This window comes from Penicillium cinerascens (genome assembly GCF_028974065.1).
Source record: "Penicillium cinerascens strain IBT 15544 chromosome Unknown contig_24_segment0_segment0, whole genome shotgun sequence".
NCBI lineage: Eukaryota > Fungi > Ascomycota > Eurotiomycetes > Eurotiales > Aspergillaceae > Penicillium > Penicillium cinerascens.
Window position 1 is genome coordinate 270704 of NW_026695290.1, and position 16408 is coordinate 287111.

Genomic DNA, 16408 nt, shown 5'->3' on the forward strand with positions numbered 1-16408 from the left:
TTCGAGAGCAGATGGCAATAAATCTGCAGTCTCGGCAACGTCAAGCCACACGATTGTCTGAGGGAGAGGCGAATCTGGTATGGGTCGTCGCATTTCTCATGGAGGGGAAGGCCGAGAAATTTGGAGACCGCTTATCTAATCAGTCAGCTATCCACAAACAGTTAGTACGTAGACACCTGAGGCATGAATGGATTTGTTGTCTGCGAGTGATCAGGAATGCCTTGCCATGAGATTCTTTCAGCAAATGCAGTACCTAGGTATGACTTCTAATAGCTACAGGTCAATGCCGTGTGGAAATATCTGAGTAATGGTTCCATCCTTGGAAGGTTGGCGTTGGGGTTATGAAACGTCACTCTCCCCGCGTGAGGTATGTCTCGATAGATCTCCGCGGGGCTTTTTCCAACAAAGGAATCACAAACCCAACAAATGCTACGAGGAATTAATCATCCGGGATTAAAAGAGATCCCTGGTTTATATCGAGCTAGGACAATCCATCAAAAAGGAAATGTTCAAGTGCTCTCTTGATTTCAGGTTATCTAAAGTTGCACTGTTGGTATAGGCGAGACTCACAATGGGATCCTACCGTCAACTATAGAGATTCAAACAAACCGCCTCAATACCTGGTACTACCCAGGTGTTTGCAAGGGTTTTTCCATGACCCAAAGTCTATCAGATAAAAGCCTGGGTATGTCTCAAAGAGTTAGGGTACTGTAGTGTTGAGTGCAACCCGATCGGGGTCACGGCCCAGGTGGGTCCTTGAGACTCTTTCGCACAGCGTGGCCAGCACGAGATTATTTTTTTGACGTCTGCACGGACGGCTTTTCAAGCTGGCACGTCGTACGTGAATCGTGATCTATTTGAATCATGTCTCAAGGAAGACTAAAGGGAGACCCAAGGGAGAGTCAAGGGAGAGTCAAGGGAGAGTCAAGGGAGGTGTCTACACTGTGTACTCTTTGTCCCGGCCCAGGCCAATGACAGGAGGGAGGGGAAGTAGTCAACAAATGGGAACCTCAACAGTGTAGCAACGCGGCATCGCTGGAACGAAGGGAAGAAAATACTACTCCGTAAGAAAGCAGGAATATTAATAGCTCCGTTACACGGTGGCCACAGCTCCCGTGGTACTTTGATTTGTTCAAAGCTCCGTGCAGCAGACCCCGAGACTCGTCGGCCCCAAATATCGGTGGTGTCTTCTGTGGCAAATAATGGCCTGACCGCAACTCTACAAAAGTCGCCACTGGCTCTTGGAAACGGGGAAAAGTGATTGTAGCTTGTATCGTTCGTTTTCCAGAACAATCGCGGCACGGAGTTTAAAGCCGGATGCCTGAGAGCCAGACTTCCCTGGTTCCAAGGTTGAGCTTGAACAAAAGAAAACACGTGGCTGAGGGTGGACCGGGTCTGAAGACGGAAGGGAAATCTTTGTAATTTTACTTGGGCCCGTAAGACTAATTAGTATTCCGGACTATTCATACTGCCATACCGTTATAGGGCTAGACCCGTACGGCAATTATTGGTCTAGAAGCGTTGGCGCAGGCAGGTGGAGTGAGCGGAGCTTTAGGGTTATTTTGCCCAGATCCCAGATCCCAGATGGCCATATGGCCATATGGCCATGCACAGGTCGATGTTCTTTTGTCGACCTGGAACACTATTCCAATTGTCGAGGGCCGAAACTACGTGGATACTCCGTTCAGAAAAAGGCTGAGCTGGCGTACGAGACGATTGCGAATCGGCCGAGGCGCAACTTTTGGCGTTGGGCATGAAAGACCCCCTCCCCACCGATCCTTTGGCTTATTTGGGCCTACAAAGGCGCCAGGCTCGGCTGCCTGGGGAATCCATCGGTAATAGCAGGCACTAGTTCAGGCGAGTCGGTTTGGATGTATCATTTTACGAGGATTTGAGATTTGGGATCATCACGTCACAGCCAAGTCTCGAAGGACTCCTCGCCACAACGATCTAGATGGGTGGAAAGTATTTCCAGAGCCTAGAAGGGAAAGGTGGCCAGCAATGATTGGCGATCGCATGTCCGATTAGACAGCAGAAAGTCAGAACCAGAAGAGAGGGGTGACTGGGGTTCGCGCAGGATCTCCACACTGGCGCTGGTATGCTTGTCATTCGGTGGATCAGGGGCTCCAACCGACCCGATCAGCATGGATGGCTTGTATCACGTTCACCGCTTCTCTTGAGGCCCGAGTGCTTATGATTCATTCGCACATTTCCAAGGTTGGCTAGTCTAGAGAGGTGATACCTGGCGCGTGTCCACCGGAAACACGAACCTTGGGTACTAACGGGCGCGAACCATTCGACGAGTGCCCCTTTTCAACCGGGATGCTACCTTCGACCCATCTTCGAGGCACTTCATCGGCTGCTGGGAGTGAACCTTAGGGTACATTATGTACCAGCACTGGATCACTGAGGAATCCCGATCAGGTACATCTGACATGCCCCGTGCGGTGGCTTTAGAGGGCGATCCGCTGTCACAACTTCGGGCGCTGCACCACTCGGCGCGTCTCCACTCAACTGAAATGATACAGTGGCTGTCGGCGTGGGAGATACACCTGCAGCTGCCACGCTCTCGCGAACAGCGCGTCTTCTCTCCGCCTCTGCCCCTTGCGCCTACTAGGATTGCGTAGGGTAACGGTACTGGTACCAGGCCGACTACGAATTGTCCATTCTTGTAGACCCTCGAGTCCTTCCAGCGATGGGCCTACCCCCAAGCTGCACCGTCGGGAGCTGTATCCTGGTGGTACAGCACCCGGAGCCTCTCCAATCACGCTCGGTTCCCAAATGATCCCCGGGTAACTCTGGCGATCATCTGCTGTGGCCGTCAACTTCCCACTGGCGTAGTGTTGCGGATAGAAAGCTGATGGGAGTTCCGGAATGGATGGAGGACTGTGACCCGATGGTAGAAATGGAAATTTGTCGATATTTCAGGGAACGGAATAGCGTAATATATGCAATTGACGTGAAATTGGCGGAGCAAAAGAAGGGCTTTCGTACGGCCAAACCCGATTAGGGTTGAAAGTCTCCCCGCTCTGGACTCTTCTTCCCAGCCTCTTCAACTTTCGCCCCCCTCTCTCTCTTCTTCCCACCTCCGTGTACAACATCCCCCCCCCCCTTTCCTTATATTGTCGGCTCTCGGTGAATTTGTATTTGGCAACACATTCGTTTGTTGGATCTCCCGTGTTTCGCTAAGTGGAGGGTTAGCGGTAAGTTGCTCCATCCCACTCTGTAACTCCCTGCGGCTGATCTCCGCACTCTTCAGGTACACACCGACGTTGGATTTTTTCGTCTCCCACAAAGCTTCCTTAGATGACTCCGAACCGGTCCTTAGATATCGACTCTTGACTCAACTTCCTCCTCCCCTCTCGAGGCGTTCATTTGTGTGAGTGCGGTTCTTTTTCGCGCAGATCGTCTCCGCTTCACCCCTCAGCCCCTCCCCGACCCCCTTCCCCTTACTTTGAGACGACTCTCCGAATGGGGCACACCGCCAGCCCACCAACACTCCTCAACCCTTTCCCTGCCACCTCTACTTGGCTGGCGTGTACCCCAGGGTCGTCGTCGGGGTTTAAAGCTCGGGGGTAGCTTTCTGATGTTGGAACACCCCAATGCTGACCGGGCTTCGTTGGACTGTAGTTGGACTCTCGGCTGCCTGTGCCCACCATGGCTTTCAAAAATGGGCTCAGCGAACGCCTCGACGAGCTTCGATTCCCCTCTCCTCGATCTCCTCCGTCGGAGTCCGCCTTTCCTGGTTATAGTGCACTCTCGCCAGGCCGTTCGAACTATGTGCCGGGGTTCTCACGTCCCTCGGGGGACGTTCGCGCCAACCTTCAACGCCGCTTCACAACGGACTCGAGCAAGATCTCGTCATTGAATTATTTGAGCCAGGGGGCTGCCCAGATTCCGGATCCTCTGGATCTGCTCTCTTCGGTAAGCATAGTGTTTCCTTGTAGTCTGATTTGCATCTGCCTTTGTTGGGGAAATCAGGGAATCAATGCAGGTGCGGGTGCTGCGACTGTGAAAATGGTACTCCCAGTTTTCAGAGCATAGAGATTGGCAGAGAAGCATGCACTAGCGCCTGTTCCATCCGATACAAGCCCAGTCTCAGTCATATTGCCTATTCAGCCACATGAATGGGATTGGTCGTTCCCATATCTCAAGAAGCTCGTTTCAAGTCAGAGTCCGGCAACGCGCACCTATATTGTTCCCCTGTGCCCTAATTCACCTCACTGTTCCCTTCCCTGCACCTGCCTGCATTCACCTGTGACGCCTGGAGTGCTGCCTCGAGGCATGCTATTGAGATATCGCAACCTATTCCAACCTCGCTGGCACCTGATATCTTTTATTTAAATATCTATGCCCTGACGCTTCTTTCGTCCCATCGTCTTTTCTTCCCCAACCCTCCCCCAACTTGTCCTTTCACCCATCATTTCTTCTATTTCCCATATCTTGAAGAGTCTCACGCCAGTGCGGCTCTCCTATCAATTCTTCAAACAACCGATCTGACGAGACTTAGTTCGAGAAAAAGCGCCAGCATATCGAGTACATGCGCGAGCAGAAACGCAGATTTGAGGAGGACATGAAACTCCTCGATATGCAACACGAGAAAGAAAAAATTGAAATGGACCAGCTTGCCCGCGACCTTGCCAAGGCTGGCTTGTCTGGCCCGGGCTCACTTGGCCCGGTCAGTGAGCCCACTACTCCGCCGGAGTATCGTGATGCTCCTGTATCTAGCGCCATGTCTCGCCCTGCCCGCTTCTCAACCTCCAGTGTGACCTCGTCGCCCGGTTTCTTCAATGCATTCGCCGGCTCGCAGCTTACTTCACCTCAAGCTCCTTCGCATGCGGCTCAAGGGTCCGTGGATCGGTTTGCAGGACACTCTCTTCCTGGATCTCGCCGCAACTCTGAGAAGGAGGAGTATATCATGGATCCCTCCTCCACCCTTCGCCCCAGTCCTTCGTGAGTTTCCGTTACCCTTAGTACTGACTTGGACCAATTGTCTGGCCCAGTTTGTTTTTCCGGATTTATGGCTAACAAAAGGGCCAGCGTGCATCGGTACTCGCTGCCTGCCAACAATTTCAATAGCCCATACCGCCCCAATGTGGGAGGTGGGGTTGATTCGTTTGCCGCAGCCAAGCACCTATTCAACCGTGATGACGACAAGCATTCTCTTTTCAATGCCGAGCACCGACTGTCTACTCCGGACATTCAGGGTTACATGAAGATGACTGAGCCTGATGACAAGTTCCCGACTCTTTCTCGTCGCGATGGTTCCAACATGGTAAGTTTTACGCAACGCTCAATTTGAGGATGACTGACTTTTTTCTGACTTGAATTGAATAGCTTTCCGCAAACCCTGATGCGATTGACTTAGCCAACTCTCGCGCGCCCGGCCCTGAGAATTACTCGTATCACAATCGTCACCGCTCGGCTCACTCTGGCATGCCTCAGAATACTTCAGGTAATCTTCGTTTGGATCACCTGAGCAGCCCAACTCATGAGGAGCACGGAAGTGGGGTTCATTCACGCCATCTCTCTCGTCACTCACTTGAGGGTGGTTTCATCTTCCCCAATGAGCGTACTTCTGACGCAACAACCCCTGTGCCCTCAAGCCGCCCCACTGCTCTTCAGACGTCCTACTCCACGAATGACCTTCCAACCGTGAAGGGCAACGGTTTTGATGCGGCCATTACCCCTCCCAAGAACCACACGGAGCATCTTCATCAGCACAACGCGAGTCTGGGACGGATCCCCGCCGGTGCTGTCAGTAACCGACCTGCCAAGCAGGACTCACCTGAGTCCGACGGACCCAAGAGCACGAGCAACCAAGTCAACCACACCATGCTGCAGGCAAGTGCGGCACCCTTCGGTCCTCAGATGACATCGGCCGCCCCCAACACCGCCGTGACTGGATCTGTTGGCCCCAATGGCTTGCCCTTCCCTCTCTATGGCTATGGCATCCAAGGCTATGTTGGACAGCCGACTCAGACCCCCAACCAGATTCCCTCCTTCGGTGCTCCCAGCGCCTTTGGTGGCTACCCCAACTACGCTGGTGGATACCGATTGAATGAGGCTGCTACTCGCGGTGGGATTCCCCCTCAGCGTCGCCAGACTGAGGGAGAGGCTTCGCAGTTGACTCGGTTCACAAATTTCCCACTCGAGCACTACAAGGGTGAGCTGTACAGTCTGTGCAAGGACCAGCATGGCTGCCGTTATCTGCAGCGCAAGCTGGAGGAGCGCAACCCGGAGCATGTCCAACTGATTTTCAGTGAGACCTACATGCACGTGATCGAACTGATGACTGGTACGCAATCCGCTCCTCTTTGTTGTATGCTGTTCCTTTTTTTGCTAACTTATTTCTCTCAGACCCCTTTGGCAACTACCTGTGCCAGAAGCTTCTTGAGTTTTCCAATGATGAGCAGCGCACCGCACTTATCGACAACGCCGCCCCTCAGCTGGTCAAGATTGCCCTTAACCAGCATGGAACCCGTGCTCTGCAGAAGATGATCGAGTTCATCTCGACTTCTGAACAAACCCAGACCGTGATTAACGCTCTGAAACAGCACGTTGTTGATCTTGTTCAGGATCTGAATGGTAATCATGTCATTCAGAAGTGCCTTAACCGTCTCGGTGCGGAGGATGCTGAGTTCATCTACGAAGCCGTCGGCACACACTGTGTCGTTGTCGGCACTCATCGTCATGGATGCTGTGTCTTGCAGCGGTGCATCGACCATGCCTCGGGTTCCCAGAAGGCCAAGTTGATCGCACAGATCACCTCCAACTCGTTTGCCTTAGTCCAGGATCCGTTCGGCAACTACGTTGTCCAGTACATTCTGGATCTTGCTGAGCCTCTGTTCACCAACCCGATGTGCCGCACCTTCGCGGGCAATGTGGCTTCTCTTTCGAAGCAGAAGTTCAGCTCCAATGTCATCGAGAAGTGCCTTCGCACTGCTGACAATTCTGCTCGACGTGAAATGATCGAGGAAATACTACAGGGCAACGAGCTTGAGAAGATGCTTCGCGACTCGTTTGCCAACTACGTTGTCCAGACGGCCATGGATTTCGCTGACCCGGAAACCCGTCAGCACATTGTCGACGCCATTCGTCCCATCCTGCCTACCATCAGACAGACCCCCCACGGACGTCGCATTGCTGGTAAGATGATGGCATCTGAGACCTCTGGCCGCAGCAGTGGCAACAACAGTGGACAGGTTACTCCGAACGAGCTGCCCAACAGTTCTCACGGCGCCCAAATCCCCAAGATGCTGCAGAAGCCCTTCATGTACCAGGGCCCCAGTAATGGGGCCAACAATTTCAATGGTGGCTACCTGCCAACACCTGCCACCAGTTCGAACACCACCCCACCCAGTGGACCAGGCGATAGTCCTTCGGCATACAATCTCCAGGCACCCCAGGCCAGCAACTTCACTACGCCGAACCCGCTCTATGCCTACTTCTAAACAGGGGCTTGTACAGTTCCCTTCGTGCATACCCTTCATCCTCAAGTGTACCCATAGCCATGAACGTGACGATTTTTGATGATTTCACGGACCCTTTCACAAGACTCATCAGACGGGCCAGTTGCATTTTCCATGATCTTCTCGGTTGCAACTTCTTTCTGTTTCACCATGCCATCTGTTTCGCCCGCATACCTGCATACCTGCCTTTGCATGAAGCAATGCGTCACGACTACTATCAACATCTGGCAAGATTTCACGTGTTGCATGCTGCATACAACCTTTGACGCGAAACCGGTTTGATGCAGTCAGCATCGGAGCATCATATTCTTTCCCCTGTGCTCCGCAGCCTTGTTTCCACTTCCACTTTGTACCCTGTTTTCATTTTTTTTTTCTTCTCTTGTTTCCAATGGTGTTGCAATTCGCGACTTTCGTGCCTTTGGCGATTTGAAGCATTGCATCGTTCCTCTGGAATGATGGCCTCGTCACCTCTGGTCTTGCAACGTACCAGTTTTCTTCCTGTCCTTGTGTTTCTCACATTTTCTCCCCCAGTTTCCCCATGTACTTTGCATTCTGGTTTTTCCCATTGCACCTCGTGATGTGTTCTGGCCCTGCTGAATTCTTCAATGAAGTTCGGACTCTTAAAATGTTTTTTTTTCGAAACATTGTCAGAGCGGTTCGGATTTGAAGTTTCGCTGGTGATGGATAGTCCCATGAGGGGATTATCGGAGAGAAGCAGCTTGTATGTTGCTCGTCCTGGATTTCTAGGTCGAGCGCAGGCAGTATCACTGTCTATTCTTGTTGCTTGGCTTGAAAGTCACCGTACCGCATGTGCTCTCTTCACACACTTTCTGCATTGCTGTACTTTATCATCTGAGAATGAAACCATATCCAAAAATTTCGGGAATCGTAATTTCCAATTCCCTAAGTAGCTTGTAATTCTATTTCTCGAAAATGAACCTTCTCCCTTCAACGCGTCCTGAGGTCACGTGTAGCCGGGGATGATCGTCCTCGGAGACAAGCAATCCCGCCAGCAACTCTATCTTTGCGCATCGACAATCTACCAAGTCAAGGCCAAAGGGAAACCATTGACTCATGCAGCCAGCAGACGTTGCGCGCTCCTTGGGCGCACAATGGCCATGCCGGGAGGTTCAGGCGCGGCAACTCGCCAGTCTCCTCCATGTGAGTAGCCTCCGCGGCTTGAGGATCTCCGCACTGCATAAAAGCTCGACTTGATCATATTGCTGACATTGGACCCCCTGTGATAGCCTGATATCCCTAGTCCACCAACGCTAGTCGTCCACGGAATCTCCGCGACCTGCAAATCGACCATCATTCGCGGTGTCCTGTCGACCCTCGAAGTACCACACGCAGTTGTTCGCAGCACAGAGTGCATTACTGGCCGCCATCTCCTGACGAAGATTCTCTGGAATACCCTCGAAGCAGTCGGTCAGAAGGACGAGTGGGAGAAGTTTGGCAAGGGACGGTGCGAACACGTCAGCTCACTTACTGTCCTCTTGGAAGAGTGTCTCGCCTCCAGGGCGGAAAAGAAACAAGGGAAATTTGTGTTGGTGCTGGATGAGATTGACCGACAAAGGGAGGCGCCGCATACGCTGTTGTCGGCACTGGCCCGACTAGGAGAAATCGTGAGTGCACTTAAAGCCCGGCCCCGGCGCAGGTGCTTTATGGTCGTTACTGACATTCTAGCAGATCCCATCACTTTGCGTTGTTCTTGTCCTCGGCTCAACTCCTCGTCCTCTATTCCTCCAAAATGCGGCAGTTCCTCACATCAGCTTCCCCCCATACACGCGCAAAGAGTCCATTGATATTCTGTTGGCTTCTCCTGTGCCGGTGGTAGAGGGTTTGCCGGAGGAAATCATCTCACGGATATACCCGCACTTCGTTGCGACTATTTACGATACTCTGGTTGGACCGACAGCGGGCTCCATTCCCAACTTTCTATCCATTTGCGAGAGGTTATGGCCTTTGTTTGTTGATCCAGTGGTGCAAGGTGAATCCCCGCCAGGTGGGAACACTGAATGGGACTTTTCGCATCTCTTGTTGAAAAACAGAGCTCTATTCCGCCACCAGGGAGAATCAGCACTGGTGCACCGAATTGTGCCCGAGGAATCATCTGCTCCGAGCAAGACATTCCGGGCTCCTTTGGCACCAAAGCCAGCACCTTCCGCTCTTCCATCTCTGCCATACTTCTCTACATTGATCTTGACATCAGCGTACCTGGCATCCCACACTCCACAGCGACTGGACACAATCTTCTTCTCCAAATTCTCCTCATCTTCGCTCTCGGCACGCAACAAGCGTGCCCACCACCGTCGTCGCCTGAAGGTCCTGTCTCAAGCCCAAGCCGAAGACAGAGCCAACGATGACCCCTCAACGCCCAACAAGAAGGGCAAACGAACCAAGACCCGGATCAACAAATCGACCCTTTCCGCCGCTTTCGCTACGTCCTCAGCCACCACCTCAGCAACCGGAGCCGGCGGCATCACCGGTCCCTCCACCATCCTCACAGCACGTCCATTCCCACTGGAACGTCTTCTAGCCATCTACCACGCCGTCGACCCTAACCCACCCGCCAACCCCATCCGCACCGGCGCCGTAGCAGACCAGATCTACACCGAGCTGGCTACACTGCGCCGCCTACGTCTCGTCGTCCCAGCCTCGGGCCACGTCGGTGCCACAAGCATGGGCAGCGGAAACACCAGCGCTGATGCAGGCGAGAAGTGGTGTGTCAATGTCTCTGGAGATTGGATCGGCGAGCTGGCGAAGGGAATCGGTGTGGAAGTTGGGGAGTGGCTCGCTGGTGGCTTGGACTGAGGTCTGGCTGTGCATCGGAGTATGAAGATGGAGTTGGGGTTTTATGGCATTTCTGGTTTGGTGTTGGTTTACTTGCATAGCATCTCTAGGAAGTAGATGAATTATACCCGTTTTTTCAGGATAATCTGCATTAATCTGCTTCATTCGATTCTATGTACATTCAACGGTGTAGGAAGGAGAAGGGAATGTATCGTGAATAGTATGTATGATGATTTGCATTATAAAATCGTGAGAATTATGATACATGACACACAGGCTGAGTGGCAGTGACTGGTGCGGAAAAAAAAAAAAAAAAGAGGCAGAATAGGATAATATCTGTCAAATATGAACAGATCAAAGCAGAAGGAAGACATCGAGGGTACAGAGGATTTACCATATCCACTGGTCAACCGTAGCCTTTGCACAAACCAACAAACTGGGCGTCTGAGGACCATGTCGATTTAATTGGCCTTCACTCGACTCAAAGCATACACAAGTAATAGGGTCGGAATATCGATACTTTGAGAGAGGTGAGGACACTGGTGTGCCAGTGTGTAGGGAGAAAAGTTGGATTTTGCGGTCGTCCGAGGCTGGATTTGGTGTCAGTGGGCGATTTGAGAACAGGGAAGTAGGTACATACCGCTTGCCAAGAGACTGAGCTCAGTGCTGACGTCAAAATCGGGGATCACGTCAGGCGAGTAGTCGAGAAAGGTCAAGTATGGACGCGTAGAGGTATGATGATGGGAGTTTGGCTTGGGTTTGCGCTGGATGCCGTTGGGAGCAAAGCGGATGTCGTACATTTGGAGCTGAAACTCGGGGATTAATGTACGACTCCACAAGAGTGAAGAGGATTTATTGGTTGCATACCGAGTTGGGCCCTGCAACGACCATCCGATACTCGTCGACCTTGCGAATTTTGGAAACAGAATGTGGGTGTTGTAACCGTACAGCACTGCCACCACTACGGAGATCATGGAGGAAGATAGTCGAGTTTCTGAGACCCGAGGCAATGACATCCGACGAGAGCCACTCCACGGCGCTGACGCTCGCGTGTGAGGAATTACCGTGTCGATGGAATGGCTGGCTCCCCGCGCTCGATTCATTGGGGAATGGCTTCTGGGACAATGTCCAGTGACTGCCGAATCCTTCCAGAGTATGTAGACCGTCCGAAGTACCAATAGCGAAGAGGGCCTTGTTGCCTGTTGGACAAGCTGCTGAACACCATAGGGATGGTGTGGTGCGAATGCGGATTGGGTGTGCGACTGGATAGTTGTGTTAGTTCGGCAGAGTAGATGGAACTGAAGGGTCAAGGCGTACAGTAAACAGGCCATCGATAGTCACCAGCCTCGTCGGGGTCCGGGAGCATGCGTGGTGCAAGAAAGCTGTCGCCGTTTGGACCGCTGTCCATTGTTGCCCTGGGTTGATCAGCAACAAAATCGAGAATCTGGATATGGATAGCGGTTGGCGTACAGGAGATAACCCGTATGGCTCAAAGAGATTGACGATAACTAAAAGCAACGCATGTCAGTATCTCTCGACCCGAGAGGCGCAGAGAACATACCCTATACGCTTCTTTGAAGAGCACTCGCTCCATCGTGCGGTTATATGTCCATCGCTCTTCGTCTGAGTCTGGAAAGCATATCCTAGATAGCTGTCAGCAGTAAGCCCATGTGCAGAGCCGAGGAACTTACGAGACCGACGATTCACCACCACGATGCCCGCTCGCAATCAAAATCCCCGAGCGCGGGTTTCGCACTACGTGGCGGATGGAGTAGTCCTTTGGCCAGGGCTCAAACTGATGAAGCTTCTTTTTCCACAGCTGGCTTGCATACACACGAGCCTGTTGGTCGTGTCGGGCAGAAGCAGGAAGACGAGATCCGATCTCTCTGTCAGCGCCGACTAAGGGGTGGTGTAAGAAGCCCGCCTTGCGAACCGTTTCTCGAGATTCACGTTGCTTGAGGTGGACTCTTTTGTGGCATTTCTGAAGAGGTCAGCACACTCTTTTGTTTCAGGAGTTGCATGCCAACCTCTTGTTCTCTCCGTTTCCTCTTGACAGATTCCTTAGAGTACTGTGATCCCGGTGGCGCGACATGGTTGGCCTGAATCTTGAAGTACTTCTTTTTCTCCGGATCTGGTGCAGTCATTTAGCCACGTTCAAGAGATCCAGAGCAGGTGCAGAGTGCAAGCGAAATCGCCGGGGCTTACCAAAGTAAAAGCCAGGGATTTCTGGAGCCATATTGGTGGCAGAGATCGACCGGCAGACCCCTTGGAAGGCCAAAGTCTACCCCGTAGTCGATAGCACCGTGCAAATGTCCAACGGTGAAGTGCTCCTCTGGACCTTTTACATTTCCTGAGGCGAGGCAAGGAATGCTGGCGGGCGGCGTTATCAGCGTGTTGCGGAGTCGAGAGGCGCCCACCGGCTTTGAACGTGGAGTCAAAATGCCCTAGGCAAGGAGCAAGCTGATATTATCTGATAGCATGAAATGGAGCAACAGACACCTTTCACCCCGAGTCACTGTTGTCCTGCAGATTCGTTCACGATTTGTTCGCGACGGTGACGTCTCATGTGCTTACATAATATATAATGCCTGACATCCAAGGCAACGACGTGCGTGATGCGTGCCCACTTGCGATCACCTGGTTCCTCCCTACAGCCGGACCAAGAAGATATTGTAAGTGAGCCTAATTAGGCGGTCATAACTATCTGTCCGGGGGGGTTGAAAAAGACGTTTAGAAAGATACCTTGGAAAACGGAATCAAAAGATGTCTAGAAAGACGTTTAGAAAGATGTTTAGAAAGGTACCTTGGAAAATGGAATCAAAAGATGTCCAGAATAACATTTACATAAATACACAGGAGGAGATTTAGAAGGACCAAGAGAATAAAGTATTGGGGCCCATTTGTAATATCTCCTTGGTCCGGCTGTCAGTCGCCATGGCGATTTGATATTAAATTACCGGTTTCCCGAGTAGTTGTTTGTTGAATTTCATATACATTGCAAGGCAAGGCAAGCACGCGTCCGAGAGTATGCTTTTATCCATATCCACGCATAACTCTAGGCAAGTTGGGGACTTGAAGTTTGACGCTTTCCATTGGCACCTAGATAGACATAGTTTAAAAATTGACATCCCTTGGTGAAAAACCATTGAGGCATCTGCGCTATATTTCGTAGAGGCTGAGTGGGAGCTTCCATTGTTTTTTCAGGCTCCGATACGAACAGGCAGCGAACTGAGAATTTAGAGGATTGACGGGGTCATTCGAACTCTTCCTTCTCTTCCACCCCACGCCACTCATCATCACCATCATCATCACCATCATCATCACCCTTTTTTTCATTTCTTTTGTTCTTTGCCATTTCCAATATGGCAGATGCTGGAGGTGAGCCTCCTCGCCCCCCTAATGTAAGTTGTTATTTCGTCTGGAGCTCCATGACCATGCCTCAATGAAGAAGCGCTGGATACCCCTGTCACCACCCCATCCCTCTGCCCCCAAACCATCAAACTGCTTTAGCTTGGGATCACCTTGCTTGAGAATGCCATTGATATCAGCACTTCTTGAACTCCACAACAATGGGCGAGATAGCAAGATGCAACTTTCCATCAATATACTCCACTCATTCTTTTACACATGCTCCCGCCAATCATTATGATGATAACACTAATTCATAATAGCTTTGGTGCAACCACTGTCGGCGGCCCGGGCATGATGTCCGTGACTGCTGGCATGTTTTGGCGCGCCGAGCGGCGTTTATCAACAGTGTTTCCGCCCTCCCTCCCCCCAAAGTGAGAGGCACACCTTTATGATGGTTCCAGAACAATGGATTAACTTGATGGTTAATATAGCGATACCCGGGGGTCAAAAAGACCCGCCGCGGAACCCGCGCTGGGAGGGGGAAGAAGGGTATGTCATTTATCCCATCCAATTCAGACAGTGGACCTTGTCGCGTTTTGCAAGCGATATACTAATGTTACGTGGTTAGCTGTCAAAGGCGCCTCTTCCCCCGGTGCCACCAAGGCCCCCGCCGCCGCCAATCCCTCCTCCGGCCCTCCTGGCAAGTTCAACACTCCGATATCCCAAAAATACATATCTGTCTATCAGGTTGTCTCATAACCAAGCCTACGGGGCTCCGTTGATTACGCGGAGCTCTCGTTCAGCTTGTGTTGAGCCATCCGTCCCAAATTCCTCCTGTCATCAATGCACCACGTTTGCATCATAAAAATATATCCTAACGTTTCGTGTAGCTGCCAAGCATGCCGGTGCTGCGGCTGCAGCGGGTGTTTCCTTTGCCCAGGGCACTGGTGTAGCCCTGAACCTTGAGGGGCTCACTCCTGCAGAGTGTCAGCAATTGACTGGTGTCGTGGATGCGGCTGTGTCCGCTGCCGTGGCCCAGTTCATGGCTGCCCGCTCTGTAGGGGCTTCACCTCAAGTGGACGGGCGTAGCCAGCAGCCGGGTCAGAGGAACCCCGTCGTACGCCAGAGTATCGCGGGCCCGGAGGAGGAGAACAAGGACGGGGAGAAGGAGGATGACATGAGCGTGGACCTTGGTCCCTTCCCCCAGTAAAGGGCGGATTTTCTTCATTTTCAGAAAGAGTATGATCAGTAAAAATTTTCCCGGGCTACATGTCCTACATAATTTAATCAGACCCGGGATTTGCTTCGAGACACTTTCAACTATTACTTTTTGGTGTAGACGTAGGTTCCCCATAACACCTCTTTAGACACAAATCGTAAGGCTTCCATTGAGAAACCTCACCATGACTTGGTTAATCCATCGCATTGCACGATGCAACTTTCTGATTAGAGGTTATCTCCTAGGCCAAGGTGCAGAGTTCGACGACTGTAAAAACGAATGCAATATTCAATTGATGGTAAAGGTAAATTATATTTAAATTATGAATGCACTTTTCCTGATCATGAATGCGTATTTTAAAAAAAGAATGCTCGGCCTCAAGGACTGCGGCGGTTATTTTTGCTGCGGGAGTGCTCCAGTTAGCTGTGCGGGTATGGGGTATAAAAGTGAAGTATTTTCGGTGCCGTTGAAAACAGTCGTAGGACACGAATTGATTAGGGCTCCCTGTCCATATAAATCATTACCACCTCTGTGACCATACTTGCAAGCCGCGCAAAATAGCGTTTATTGCCAATGATGAGCTGTGATATAGCACGACCTTTAGGGTGGGAACGCCGCATTGGGTTATGACTGACTGCGGTGGATAATTTGTGTCCCAGTACTAGACAAAGGTCTGCAGTATCCTAGAAATCAAGTGCAAGATTTCAACGGCCCACAAGCTATAGACCAATGGTTAGAGCGAGATCACCAATCAGTGGATAGCTCAAGGGTCCTTGTCAACGAACATCAGAATGACTAGACCCATAGTCTCCGATGATTGACTTTGTAGCATCAGCTCTGTAGCAAGCCTAAAAAGAGAGATACTCGTTCTTCATGAAGTGCAGATACGAACTAATAATGTCATTCAACTATAAATTACCTACTGTAGAGTCGCCAACCTCTTAGTCGACAGAGGATGCACAGGCTTTCGCGAAGCGGATACGAAATTTATAAACGGGCACTGCCAAGGCAGTTGAGCGTGCCCAAGAGCAGCAGCAATTCTAAGTCAAAAAGTATCGCCGCAAGGTCACGAATCTGTCGATGGTCATGAACACGAACATATCGAGATCCCCTTTTCACCTTCCCCGTCGCTGTTGGAGCTGCACAGGCTCTACTCCTCGCTGTCGCCGTCTCGCCCCATCAGTGACATACCCTCTGACCAATCAGGAATCTAACCGAACAAATTGAACCTTAATGGGATTAGCTACCGCGACGCTTACCGTGGTCGATGGCAATGATCCGAATGCTGCAAACACCCCCGACGAGATGCCAGTGTTCAATCGACTCTCAGCACGTCTAACGATACACGGAAGTTCAGTATAATGTATGGTCGATTGATGTGCTCGTAGCCTATTTGGCTTTGCTCCATAATGGGAGTCAAACCTGTCTTCCAATTCCACCTGCAACAGCACCTGAGCAGGTACCCGTGACTCGTGGACGTTGGGAACTTGAAGTTTGACGCTTTCCATTGGCACCTAGATAGATAGACATGGTTTAAAAACTAACATCCCTTGGTGAAAAGTACTTGTAATAA

The 16408-nt window shown here is 51.4% G+C and overlaps 4 protein-coding genes across 4 annotated transcripts; 3 read left to right on the forward strand and 1 right to left on the reverse strand.

Annotated features, from left to right (window-relative positions):
- Positions 1 to 3657: 3657 nt before the first annotated feature.
- Positions 3658 to 7454, forward strand: N7498_003180 (uncharacterized protein; the record flags this gene model as incomplete). Its single annotated transcript, XM_058450242.1, has 5 exons — positions 3658 to 3924; positions 4511 to 4953; positions 5041 to 5275; positions 5338 to 6298; positions 6361 to 7454. The coding sequence occupies 5 exons, from the start codon at positions 3658 to 3660 to the stop codon at positions 7452 to 7454; spliced, it is 3000 nt and encodes a 999-aa protein (XP_058309704.1).
- A 1092-nt stretch (positions 7455 to 8546) lies between these two features.
- Positions 8547 to 10286, forward strand: N7498_003181 (origin of replication complex subunit 5 family protein; the record flags this gene model as incomplete). Its single annotated transcript, XM_058450243.1, has 3 exons — positions 8547 to 8633; positions 8720 to 9097; positions 9162 to 10286. The coding sequence occupies 3 exons, from the start codon at positions 8547 to 8549 to the stop codon at positions 10284 to 10286; spliced, it is 1590 nt and encodes a 529-aa protein (XP_058309705.1).
- A 369-nt stretch (positions 10287 to 10655) lies between these two features.
- On the reverse strand, positions 10656 to 12546 carry N7498_003182 (uncharacterized protein; the record flags this gene model as incomplete). Its single annotated transcript, XM_058450244.1, has 9 exons — positions 10656 to 10855; positions 10906 to 11071; positions 11133 to 11527; positions 11583 to 11680; positions 11736 to 11773; positions 11827 to 11908; positions 11957 to 12246; positions 12293 to 12396; positions 12471 to 12546. Coding segments are annotated over 9 exons (1449 nt in total), but the record flags the coding sequence as incomplete, so codon positions are not given.
- A 1081-nt stretch (positions 12547 to 13627) lies between these two features.
- N7498_003183 (uncharacterized protein) lies at positions 13628 to 14826 on the forward strand (the record flags this gene model as incomplete). Its single annotated transcript, XM_058450245.1, has 4 exons — positions 13628 to 13666; positions 13937 to 14047; positions 14108 to 14165; positions 14507 to 14826. 4 exons carry the CDS (start codon positions 13628 to 13630, stop codon positions 14824 to 14826), a joined length of 528 nt encoding a protein of 175 aa, XP_058309707.1.
- Positions 14827 to 16408: the final 1582 nt, after the last annotated feature.